Below are 13,302 nucleotides of genomic sequence, written 5' to 3' on the forward strand. Positions count from 1 at the left end.
GCTCGACAAACACTATCATTATCTTATTTAAAATTAAATTTAGATTCTCTTTAAAATTAAATTTTAAAGAGAAGTGTATCAAGCAATGATCATTAATTCAATTATTTTAGCAAGACAGTATATATATATATATATATATATATATATATATATATATATATGTACATATATGACAGTATATATATGTACTTACAACTACATGTTGTGTGTCGAAAGACCACAACGTAATAATTATAGGTTAATTAGGCAATAATAATAATAAACATTTAGAAGGCCATTAATCGAGGTTACTTCTCGAGAATCCTGTGACAAAAGTTATTTAATTATTAAACAATCAGGCGCTAACGCGAGCACTCGTTCTTAGAAGCCTGAGTGTCACTTGCGTCTAAAGTAGGTTAAACAGATCAGCATTTTGGTAACACAATGGATCGATATAGTTCAAGTCTCATTGTGTTCCGAATACTGATCCGTATAAATTAAGACGGCACATAAGGCGCCGCGGGTTATTAATCAGCAAGGTTCCGGACGAAGCACGACACGTCGCGTACACGCGTAACCACGGTAGTACGGTCGCCGAGTGAGTGAGGTGACAAGTGTAATAAGAAGATACCAAATAAAAGTTATTTAATCTATTTAAAGTGCATAATTATTCTAAACTCTCCGAGCCAAAGCCCCCTTGACCAGCACGGCGAATCCCGAATCTTTACGCAGCGCCTACCGCTACCGAAGTAGGCGCAACATACATAAAAAATAAAACTAATTAAAATTAATTAATGATGTACATATTATTTGAAATTTTATTAGACTATTTTACAAACCACATGATAAATAAGATAAAGATAGTGTTTTGTCGAGCAAAGATTAGACTACTATTGCAAAGAATTAAAATGCAATTGATAATCTTTGACCACCTATTCAATAAATAAGTTTATGTAATCGCGTCTTTTGATTAATATAAATATGTTCGAGGAAATAACTTGTTCCCAGTGTCATTAATGACTATAAGTAATCACCATTCTATTGAAAAAAGTTGGTGATCATTGCTTGATACATTTTTCATTAAAATGACGTCGGTTAATGTTGCAAACGTAATAAATATGTTAGCGACTACATTCCAAATTGCGAGTATAACACAGACACTTGTAACGCCGTTTGAAATTGAAATACATAATGAAATTCGTAACATGCTACAAAATTTTCAAAACGTACATTCCGTTTCATTATTTGAACATGATTACGTGCTTGATTTTGTCGAGCCATCAGACCCGCATGGAGCACAAATTGTAGAGTGCATTACAGTTGCAGAAGACGAAGAAGACAGTTTTGAACCTGAAGAATGCATTGTTGATGATGAAGGTGGAAAAGTCGATTTTAGTTATAAAAGGAAAGCTGTGGAGTTTTGGAAAAGTGGAAAAAGGGTACGTCGACCTTTTTCTAATGTACAGAGAAATTTTCGCAAGGTTAAATCCTTACAGCAGCTATACAGGTGGGAAGCGAGTGTAGAGAAAGGTGGAACAAATGCAAATAAATTTACATTTATTACGGAATATGTATTGCAAAAGTTTGAAGAAGCTTGTGATAGAAGATCCATTATTTACGATATTAATTTAAGATTATGGGCCTTGGAGGCAAAGGATCAAGTGGACTTATCCCAATTCAAAGCAAGTAAATGGTGGATTTGGAAATTCATGAAAGTGCATAGAATTGTTTTTCGCAAGATAACAACTTTCAGGACGCGATCTACGTTTCAAGATATTGATAATCTACAAAATATTGCAAAATTATTTGTTTCAAACGTAAGATCTGACATTCCATCTATCGGAGTTGAAGAAGTTTATAATGCAGACGAGAGTGGCTTCAACTTTGAAATACATTCCGGGCAAACATTGGCGAAATCAGGAGTGAAAACAATTGAAGCGACGGTTCAATCGTTATCTTCTACAACACATAGTTACACTATAATGCCTATTATTTCGGCAAGCGGACGTCTTCTTTCACCACTGTACATAGTTTTGAAGGAGTCTACAGGAACATTTGGTCCGAGGATGCAAGAAACTTTATTCCGTCCAGTTAACATTTACACCCAAGCTTCAAAATCAGGAAAACTCACATCTGAACATTTCAAAACTGGGTTCAGCGCAGTGTATCTACCGAATACTGGCCATAAAAAAATGTTACTATTCGACTCGTGGACAGGATATTGCCCGAGTCAGTTAGAACAGTTGATTCCACAAGATATAAAGTAAAATTTTCAACTATTCCAAAAAACGACGGGTTTCATTCAGCCTTTAGATGTGTTTGGATTCCGGATTTGGAAAAATTTCGTACGAACATTTTCTGATAATGTAATTCTTCAAGAGAAAGATGTCACTTTGCATTTGCGTAATGACATAATTAAATTGCAATCACTAACCCATAATCAGTTTTCTTCGCCCAGATTCAAAAATCTTTTCCAATACACTTGGTTTAAAAGCGGCTATCTAGAAACGCATCCCGGCGAATTTCAAAATCCTGTAGATTTCTGTTACTTCAGGGATGAAAAGCATGTACCCAAATGTAGTATTTGTGGGATGGCCGCTTTTATGCGTTGTGCATGGTGTGGCGAGTATTTCTGTTTTAAACATTTCTAGAAGAATATCATTACTGTACCAATTACAATCCATAATTTGTATCTGCCGTTTTGTGCTTGTATAACTTTTCCAATGTATAATTAAACAATAAAGCATGTACAAAAAGTGAATACAAAAAAAGATGTGCGTCTCGCTTAAATAATTTAAAGCTGTTTGAAATTTATATAAATAATAATTTAAATATCGATTTATGAAACCATTTTAATAATTAAAACTGCTAAAATAGACTTCAAATTCGATAATAGAGATTTTTTTATTTATTTATTTTTTTTTATTTATTTAAAAAATAGAACACATATATTGATTATGATGTATGAAAAGAGGTTATGGAGAAGTATTTTTGCATAAAATTACAAAGTACAAAAACTCAATTTTAAGGGTATTGGTGAGGGTAACTCGAAAAACTTGGATTTTTCGATAATTATCTGTACGCAGTTCTGTAGACATAAAAAAGAGGTGCAATTTTTGTTTAAACTTTTTTTCGATATCTCTTATCGTTCCGAAGTAATTCCAAAAAAAAAAAAAATCTTAATTTTTTTAAGGGGGTGATTCACCCTCTCAAAGTGTAATACGGCACGAATAAAAAATAGTTTTGTGTTACGGATGAACTACTCTACTTGCACGCTAAATTGCAGAATTTTCTGAATTTTTGGGTTGCCTAACATTCCTTGTCAGTCCCAGACAGATCTGGTAGTGAGTTTGGATTGCAGTCGATGTTATCAATCACCATAAGTTTGGTTACACGCCTTTTTAAAGTGGTTTCTGGACATTCTTTCGACAACGCTCTGTGTTCGCCTCCACAATTGATACAGTTAGGTTTGGAAGAGCAATTCTGATTTGGGTGCGGTTCCTTACCACATGTTAAGCACTTAAGTTAAGGCACTTAAGGCTTTTTGCAAAATTTGGATGCATGACTTAATTGTCCACAATTGAAGCATTGTCTTATGTTTGGAATGTAAGGAGCCATTTCCAATCTTGTGCGCCACATGAATACCGAGGGCGGAACTATCATGGACCTCAAGCTTAATTTGACCGTAGGTGAAGGAATAAATTCCGTTTGGCCGTTTACCACAGATCTCGACTTGAGCCTGTAAATATCTTCCTTGTCGAATGATAAATCTGGGTTGCTTGTTTTCAGTTCGGTCCAGATTTCGTCATTAGGAACATCTGTTGGTATTCCCTTAATCACCACTTTGCGGTTGATAAAATACCAAGGGATAGATGCTGTGTACTTGGATTTAATAAGGTAAATATTTTTAACAGCATTATTTGCCGATGAATATGATGAGAATGATATAATTCATTTGTACCTACTTTGCTTCAAAATTGTGGAGAAGTTAAGACCCATTTTGAAAAGAGCGCGTGAAACCTCTACATCCAAAGGCGGTCTGAGAGCATTTTCACTGTCCGTGATTTTCAGAGAAACCTGTACCTTAAATGGCCCTTTGTCTTTGCGGGTATATTTAATTTCTTCAAAGAGTTTGTTGTTTCCATTATTTGAGTTGGCTTGGGATGGTACTTGGTCGTTAGAAGTTGTAACCGATGGAGTAATACTGGATTCCACCGGTGAACCAGGTATTGTATTATTTTTTTTTTGCCGTTTGAGGTGATAATGTCGATTTTCCACTAGGGAAAGAACGTTTCGTTCCTTTTTTAGTTTTCATTTTGCCGCTCGCTTCTTCCTTCAAATCGTCGACCAAAAGTTCATAACTGTTGATCGTATCGAGACTGTCGTTATATGGATCGTCTTGTTCAATTTCCATGACTCTATCAGAGTCCGATGCGGGAACCGGGGAAGACAGCCACGTGTCCTCCCGCGGCGACGGGTAAGGTTATGTGACCCTATCCACCGGCATACTTATAAGTGTAAACGCCGACGGAAAAGACAAGGGGGTCGATTCTGTATCTAAAATATAGTGAAAATGCGAAAAGTGAGTAGCTCGCGCGATTCAGTAACTTTCATCATAGTGAAAATGTGTGCTATCTCACGGGAGTTTGTTCGGCAAGAAATTTCTTGTCGAATGGTGAGATTCGAGTGAAAAAGACTGAGAAACGAGAGAGAAACCATAGCGTCGTGACAATTTCATAGATGTCCCAGACAACATGCAAGTCCTAGAGACGGCCGAATGACGTCTTTTTTAAGACGTCTTTCTGACATTATAAAAAGACGTCCTAAGGACGTATCTTTGACAATTTTTTGAGACGCATTAAGGATTTTTAAAATAAGACATCTTACGGCCGTCTTTTGGATAATCTTTTTACGACGTCTTAAAATATTAGAAAAAAGACGTCTGTCAGACATTTTTATATGGCAGTTTTGAGACAATTTAATAATTTTTGCATAACAATAAATGCGTTCATAAAATCACCAGCACAGTACTAATTGGTTATGATTCATACAGCGTAATTCCGCTAATATAACGAGCACCATAAATACAAAAAATATTTCTAATATTAATGTTGCTTATCGGCAATATATTTTTCATATTTATGGCACTCACTATATATATTTGCGGAATTTCGTTGCATGAATCATAATCAATTATAGACTTGTGTTGATGATTTTACGAACGCACTTGCTACGTGCGCGCTCCTTGCGGTCTTGTTCGCGGTTCAGCGTTGCGCCAGCGTTGTTACGGCCATTGCATTCTCGCCATCGCCATGCACATTCTCGTCTGGACGATGGATTCGGTGAGTTTGGTGTGAAGCATTGAGTAAAAAGAAACAGGAGGGAGCATATACTAGCCAGGACTAGGTAAATCCGCGGACGGATGTACGTCATGGCAGCCATCTTGAGCGACCACTTTTTGAAAGTGAGAGGGAATGCTCGAACATAGCGGCAAGCGGCATACCGTACGCCGTACGCATTAATATGCAGTGTATAGTCTTTTATGCAACAGTGTATGGAAATAAACGATCAAAATGGTATACTGTAGAGCTTGTGGCATAACAGCAGCAGCTCGAAATCATGGAATAACGTTTCATCGGTTAGTATTATCAACAATAATGAGATTTTTATTTTGGAGATTATAATCATATGTATAGTATTATGAAATTGTAGATTCACAATAATTACTAAATAATTTTCACTCGCAAACAGGTTTCTGAAAAATCCGGATCAAAGAAATGCATGGATAAATTTTTGTAAGGACGAAGGATTTAATATAAATTTAGATTTTAGATTTTAACATTGCTCTTATGGAAATACTGCACAAGTGCAATCCCAATGAAAAATGCCATTAAAATTTGGTATTATTGTTGCATATTATAGTTATTTTCTTTTAATTGTACATTATTTCCTAATTAAACATAACAAGTCATTCAATATTGGCGCCCTTGAGCGGCCATCTTGAGCGACCACTTTATATAGTCTCTTCCGTCCGCATTTTTACGTCCAAACGCTCCCTCCTGTTTCTTTTTACTCAATGAGTCCATGGGACTGCAGCCTTAAGCCGAGAGCACAAGCTTTTACATAAAGCATAACGCATAAGCATAAGGAAATTGATTGGTCTATATATAAGCATAAGCAAATGCATAAGGAAATGGACCAATCAATTTCCTTATGCTTATGCGTTATGCTTTATGCAAAAGTCTGTGCTCCGGCCATTACAGTTTCAAATAAATCTCGAATAATTGAGAAATCGTTGAAACTACTTTAACAATGTGACAGTATGACGTTTTCTAAAAATACACTTTTTATTTAAGTTTTAAATAAATATATATATTTTCCATAATTAATTACATTATGTTACGCCGTAATAAAAAAAATAAAACAAATTTAATAAGACATAAAATATAAGTAAAAATGTAAAATAATATATAAATATTCAAACGTGATTATTATATCAAAATAAAAAGAAACAACGTTTAATCTCGATAAGATTATTTCTACAACACACAGTGATAAAGTTTTCTCTTTTTATCAGGTTAGTGTGATAGCACCGTCGTGGTTAAAAATAAAATGTAAATTTACATACAAATGTTTTCGCCAAAATGTATTACGATTCATATGTCGGAATGTATATACGAGCCTTGGTTATATTCCCAACCGATTACATACACAGTTTAATCTGCAGTTTCTTTATGGTCTAATGCGACCTTTGCATCCGCTCGGTATTATTATGTAATCATTTTATCAGCAAGAGTGTTTCTGCTAATTGTATGCTTCAGATGTATCATCAACAAATTATTATTATTGACGATACATAAATATTTTTATAGGTTAAAAGAATCCTCGTAGATATCGTTGCGAATCCTCATAGCTATCAATAATCTGTCAGTAAAATAAATTAAACAATATAAATGTTCATATTATAAGCAATATTAACGCATAAATGCGGTCAATATTACATATTTTAATATATTAATACGTCAGACTATTTTCGTTATTTAACGCTAGTTCCCAGACAACACACATATCTTAAATCATCTGAAAGACGTCTAAAAAACATGCGTGTGTTTGGGAACTAGCGTTAAATAGCGAAAATAGTCTGACGTATTAATATATTAAAATATGTAATATTGATCACATTTATGCGTTAATTCTGCTTATAATATGAACATTTATACTGTTTAATTTATTTTACTGATAGACTACTGGCAACGATATCTGCGAGGATTCTTCAGAAAATTTTTAAATATATGCGTGTTGTTTGAGTTGCTATGCATTTTTTTATATTGATTTATGTTTTTTATATTAAGCGGAAAAACACAATTAATTAAACACAAAAACGCAATTATTTTTAAGACGCATTATTCCACGTTTTATATACAATAAATTATTACATATTTTGCCATTTTTAATAAATTCCTGAAAAATTTGAAGATAAAACGTTATCACGGAAAATTTATGTAGTACCTTCTTTTGCTAAAACTAGGCACGTTAGTGGAACGCATTCAATGCGCATGTACGGAAAATCCGGTTTGTGTGTTTAACAACACTGACACGTGCCCAAGTTGTTGCTTTCGTTTGTTACTTGCGAAAAGCAAACAGTCGTGGCCGTAACGCCAACCAACGTATACGTGACAGTGTTTGGATGTGGGGGGGTTTATGAATCTCACTCGACTTTCTTCGGTCATCCCTACCACACTGCAATCGCGTCGATGTTGCAATGTTGCCGTGAGCGCAGCGGAAAGTCCAAGGAGCTGTGGCACAGTGTGACATTTCTGCATAGTTCGCACAAATTAAAATACCGCGACTTGTCGCAAAATTTCGCGCGTTGCACGTATGCGCTCGCGCGTGCGCGTGATTCTGCACATAACACCCGCTTGCGCTCGCGCGTCCGACACGAATGTTCCTGCCGTCGTCGCTGCTACTGCATTGTAATCCCGAAATAGGATCAAGGATAACGACGTCGTAGATTTTTTTCGCGCTGCGGCGCCGTGCAAAAGTCAAGAAACCGGTCCGTTGTGCTTAAGTAAGTTCTCTTGAAAAACTGTCATGTGTTTACCTAAGTTATACTAAATGTGATAATAAAATATTGCACCTCTTGTTGAATGTAGATATTAAAGTATAATAATTCAAATTCTACAAGTATTTTATCAAATGTAAATAAAATTTTTCTCCAGAGATTCTGCTTTGAAGAAACTTTTCAAATAAACAAACAACTTGCACAATGGCTTTTTTCGTGGCAAGTGTCAAAGTCACCAGTTCTTTTCATTATATATGCACTTGTGCCGCAAGAACACTGACTACGAGCGCAATGCCGAGTCCTAAGGATGAGGCAAAAGAAGTGATTGTCAATTATTTGGATGGGAAAGATAACGGTATTGCTGTATTAGGATTGAATAGACCTGCCGCTCGTAACTCCTTTGGGAAAACTTTAATTTCTCAGTTGAATGAAGCGCTAACTTCCATCAGGCAGAACAACAAGCTGAGAGTGCTAATTATACGTAGTCTGGTCCCAAAAGTATTTTGCGCAGGGGCGGACTTGCGAGAGAGATTGAAGATGGATAGTTCAGAAGTGCCGCAATTCGTGTCCATTTTGAGAAATCTTGTCACTGACATCGAAGTCCTGCCAACTCCGGTCATATCAGCTATCGACGGCGTGGCGCTGGGTGGAGGATTAGAGCTTGCATTGGCGACTGACATCAGGGTTGCCTCTTCAGAAGCCAAAATGGGCCTTGTAGAAACAAAATTAGCGATAATACCAGGAGCCGGTGGAACGCAGAGACTGCCGAGGGCAGTCGGAATAGCCAAAGCAAAGGAATTGATTTACACAGCACGGATCCTCGACGGTGAACAGGCAATGCAAATAGGTCTCGTAAATAAAGTGGTCCCGCAAAATAAAACCGGCGACGCTGCTTACCAAGCGGCTCTCTCTATCGCGAGAGAAATCTTGCCTAATGGACCCATTGGTGTTAGGTGAGTTCTCCATATCAAAGTATTAAAACTCTAATTGCTCAATGTTGTTAAAAAATTGCATAACAAAAAGTAAAAGTGATGCATAATATATTTTATAAAAAGATACAAAAATAAAAAAATTGTGTAAAAGACTAAAATAAAAATACGAGAATGTACGTTAAAGCAAAAAAACAATAAGAATAGAAAATATAAAAAAAGTAAAGAATAGAGTTTCTTGTAATATCTTATTATTCTGAAAAAAAAAACAAGTATTTAAATCTAGTGAGTTAAACGGTGTGTAAATCTCATCCTGTTGTTCTTAAGCAGGTATTTAATGTGGTGAGTCAAATGCTCTTACTCAGAATGGCTGATACAATCGTTCACTTATTACATAATACACATCACACCACATATTTTTATCTTCTGAATGCAAATAATAAATGTGTTTATCTAACACATTCAAGTTCTACATACAATCTTCATTTTACTGATACAAGACATACAATCTACTCATCTATATAAATTATTTTAATAATTATTTAATAATATTTTTAGATTGGCGAAAGTGGCTGTTTCTAAAGGTATGGAGATGTCTCTAGAAGATGGTTTGAAGATCGAGAAACAATGTTACAACCAACTCGTGGATACAAAGGACAGAACCGAAGGACTTGCCGCTTTTGTGGCGAAGCGTGTACCTATTTATCAAGGAGCATGAATATTTATGGCATTTTTGCAACAATGGCTTAATTCACATATCATGAAATGCATTTTACATGAGCTTTTTGGCACAAGATATATATATTTATGTTTTCTTTAATAGTATAAGTATATTGATTTTTTAATATACATACATATTCTTAACATAGAAATGCGTTTATATTATGAATTACAATTGCAGATATCTAGAAGTAAGAAGTTAATATAAACTTGTTTTATGCAATTGCATAAAACAACAGTGGATATAGCATTAACCTTGTACATTCTGTTATTTACATATGCTAATCAGATAGTCGTTTACATTTTATATCAGCGGTGGAAAAAATTTTGCACGTCGCTGTTATCATCATATCCCAACAAATATTGCAACATTTTTCTTTTTACAATAATATTGTTAATGTTTAACATGGGTTGAATATATGTATAATATATGTCTATGTATAAATGCATTCTAATATGCATGACTGATATATATCAGTCACACACACGCGCGCGCGCGTGTGTGTGTGTGTGTGAGAGAGAGAGAGATTTCTCGGGTAGAATCTATTCCGAACATAAATTGTTATATCGACAATATCGATTTTTTTTATTGAACATTTATATTTCTGTATAACATTGATTATAATAAAACAGTCATAAAAGAGTATATATACAAACATATTTCTAAATAATGCGCGGAAACAGAAATTGTATTTAAAAAAGTTTTAAAATATACTCAAAGACATAACAGTACTAATTCTATTAAGAATGTACTGTGATCAAAAAATTCAAAAAAGAAAAAAAATCAGAGTTGTCCGTACATACCAATGTACATACCAAAGTGAAAGTATAAATTTATCTAGAAAAATACTTCAATTTTAAATTTTTAATATTAGGCGCAATGCATTGAAACACTGAGCTGTTCCTTCTCTCTGTTCTCTTTTACAAGCGTCATAAGAATTTTCAGTTGATTTACAGTGTCTTTGGGACAAGTAACACGGTGTCCTATGGTGAAATTGCTCTCGTAAATCTCGTGATCGTTGCCACCCTCAACCGTTTTGTCACCGAAGAAATGTATCTCGTCATATCCCTGGATATGACGCAAGCAATACGTTTTATCCCAACCAATAGGAAAAACATCAAAAGAGATTTGTCCTCCTTGGAGAAAAAAACAAATAAATAAATATTTATTTGTTCCAAATGTTATATGTAACATTATATAATTCATTCTACTGTATCACATAATATCTCAAAAATCTCATAAGGTATTTGCAATAACAAAATAACAAAACATATACAAAAACAATTTATTTAATTATTAATAATGAAATAATTGACAATATTACTCTAATATAAATTTATTAATTTTATTTTTAATGATTATTAATTGAAGTAATTTCCAATTAAATATAATTTTATTTAAATACCATATCACTCACCAATACTGTACGCCAAAGCCAAATCAGGAAACTCCTTTTTAAGAGCTTGTATGAATTTCTCACGAATATGGTGTTCATTATCGTATTCATAAAATTGTTCACGTTCTTTCTTACTGCAATTGCGTCCTACTGGCGAAATGTTCATCATGCCTGTCCGGAATTCTACAAATGTCCCACGTTTAAATGGCAACTTCAGTTCAGATATATATCGTAAGACAAAATTTAAAAAATCCTGCAAATTATCTTCTCCAAGCATATCTTGAATTGACTAAAATATAAAATATGTTAAACTAGCATTTGTGCATAATTTATTATTGTATTCTTGAGTATAAATTTTCATTACTTACTTGTGATGGCAAAGCTTTGCCGTCTTTAAAAGCAATAAGACCATTTTCTGCAAAAACATACTTGTATTTTTCAAATAGATTTTTACCATCTAGTTGTTCTTGAATCTTGCTTAAATCAGATCCTCCAACTATTGCAATGTCAAATTCTTTTTTCACAGTCTCCAAAAGAAACTTTTCAATCTGGGGATTAATTGGCTACAAAAACCAAGTATACATTTTTCTTATTTACTGATAAAATACAGAATAACATATTAGTTACAATAATGTTAAAAAAGATAATGTTTAATAATAATGTTTAAAAAGATAACATTTTTCAGTATAATTGGAAAAATACAATACCTGTCGTGGTTCAGTAAGTGTACCATCCACATCAAAGAGACAAATGATTTTCTTTGACATAATGCACAATTTTGTTTAACCCAAAAATTCTGAAACACATATTGTCACTTTATATATATAGAAAAATTTATTGACACATGGTCGAATATATAAATACATTGTGTATAATATAAAATAAACAAACACAATTTTAAGATATGAAAGATTTTGGAAAACTAATTTCTTTTTTTATTATAATTAACTTTGAAGTGAATAAAAAATTATCAAAATGAGAAAAAATGAGAAATTACGTGTTAAATGCGTTAAACGGACGAATTAACAATCCTTCCACTCTTTTTTTTAAACTTATAAGGTTATAAGTCAGTTCTTTGTAACTGCTTTTTATATTATGTTATCTGTTCTCAAGATATATATATATATATATATATATATATATATATGTGGAAAGATTGTTGATCTGTCTTTTTAATGCATCTAACACCTTATTTCTTGTTTTCTGATCATTTTTCCTTTATTTCAAAGTTAATCAGTTATAATAAAAAGAAATTTTAAAGTGTTTGTTTATTTAACACAGACTTGTACATATAATTTTATTACTCTTGACTGTCTTCGAAATGTGGAATTGCGATAAGATTACACTGTTTTTGTAGCAAAGAAATATAAGCTTGCACTAAAGTCGTAATTCATGTAAATTCACAAAAGTTAAGAACATGGAACAAGGAAAGAGTACTTATAACCTGTTTGCGGAAATATAATGATATTTCATCCGTGTAAAGGAAATCATTTTGGAGCAATTTGTGCTTCCAAAAATATATAAATAACGACATTTAATCGTGATCCTGCGAGTTACATTTAGAATAAACAAAAAAAATAAAATAGAAATAAACTGTATATATATAATAACTAGTTTAAGGGTCGACAAGAGTCATAGACATAGTAAGTATAGACTACTCATGACATTTGCAGAGTGTCGAGAATTTAGAAAGAGTAAAAAGACTTTGAATAGAATTCTTTTCTCTGTCACATATAGTCCTCCTAATCGAGTTGAAAAGAAATAGCGATTTTATTGAAATTGTGCTCTGTACGCGCTTCACTTGAGCCTTGTGTCCACGATACTAGAACTCGGTCCGAGATCTCGGACCGAGGGAAAGTTACTAAAACTCGGATCATGTACACACTGAATTTGGATGCAAAACTCGAATAAAGCCTTGTGTCCACGATGCTAGAACTCAATCCGAGATCTCGGTCCGAGTCCTCGAACAATAATGGGCCTGTTCGTTTTAACTGCACTGGGGCAGCTCTGGGTTTGCTCTAAACAAGATAATACAGGACAAACTATTTATCTGTCCTGTATTATTCTGTGTAGAGCAGACCCAGAGCAGCCCCAGTGTAGCTAAAACGAACAAGCCCAATATTTATACTTGGCTGAATATAGTTAGCGTTGTAATCGAGTTACGATTCTTTACGATGATTTTCTGATCTATGTTATATTGCCAAGTTGGTTTATA

At 33.8% G+C, this 13,302-nt stretch overlaps 2 protein-coding genes across 5 annotated transcripts; one reads left to right on the forward strand and one right to left on the reverse strand.

The window, feature by feature from the left end:
* The first annotated feature begins 7,609 nt into the window (after positions 1 to 7,609).
* LOC105669441 (methylglutaconyl-CoA hydratase, mitochondrial) lies at positions 7,610 to 10,336 on the forward strand. Its single transcript, XM_012362404.2, has 3 exons — positions 7,610 to 8,047; positions 8,199 to 8,994; positions 9,529 to 10,336. The coding sequence occupies exons 2-3, from the start codon at positions 8,246 to 8,248 to the stop codon at positions 9,686 to 9,688; spliced, it is 909 nt and encodes a 302-aa protein (XP_012217827.1). The 5' UTR covers positions 7,610 to 8,047; positions 8,199 to 8,245; the 3' UTR covers positions 9,689 to 10,336.
* Pmm2 (phosphomannomutase) lies at positions 10,246 to 12,846 on the reverse strand. Of its 4 annotated transcripts, none has more exons than XM_067358291.1 (5): positions 12,371 to 12,846; positions 11,795 to 11,883; positions 11,456 to 11,650; positions 11,109 to 11,376; positions 10,246 to 10,827 (listed from the first exon to the last, which is right to left on the reverse strand). In XM_067358291.1, exons 2-5 carry the CDS (start codon positions 11,852 to 11,854, stop codon positions 10,562 to 10,564), a joined length of 789 nt encoding a protein of 262 aa, XP_067214392.1. In that variant the 5' UTR covers positions 11,855 to 11,883; positions 12,371 to 12,846; the 3' UTR covers positions 10,246 to 10,561. The 4 variants fall into 4 exon arrangements, with proteins under 4 accessions (XP_067214392.1, XP_012217829.1, XP_012217830.1 ...); XM_012362406.2 differs by having other exon boundaries at positions 12,392 to 12,845; XM_012362407.2 differs by having other exon boundaries at positions 12,532 to 12,844.
* Between the last annotated feature and the right edge of the window lie 456 nt (positions 12,847 to 13,302).

This window comes from Linepithema humile, chromosome 6 (assembly GCF_040581485.1).
Source record: "Linepithema humile isolate Giens D197 chromosome 6, Lhum_UNIL_v1.0, whole genome shotgun sequence".
NCBI lineage: Eukaryota > Metazoa > Arthropoda > Insecta > Hymenoptera > Formicidae > Linepithema > Linepithema humile.

Bases quoted from the DNA above. Each gene is read 5' to 3' on its own strand.
- Pmm2 (XM_067358291.1), bottom strand. From the start codon at position 11,854: ATGTCAAAGAAAATCATTTGTCTCTTTGATGTGGATGGTACACTTACT. The intron at 11,377-11,455 runs GTAAGTAATGAA...TTTATATTTTAG, and splicing joins GCAAAGCTTTGCCATCACAA to TCAATTCAAGATATGCTTGG. The intron at 10,828-11,108 runs GTGAGTGATATG...TTTTTCTCCAAG, and splicing joins GGCTTTGGCGTACAGTATTG to GAGGACAAATCTCTTTTGAT.
- LOC105669441 (XM_012362404.2), top strand. From the start codon at position 8,246: ATGGCTTTTTTCGTGGCAAGTGTCAAAGTCACCAGTTCTTTTCATTAT. The intron at 8,995-9,528 runs GTGAGTTCTCCA...TAATATTTTTAG, and splicing joins AATGGACCCATTGGTGTTAG to ATTGGCGAAAGTGGCTGTTT.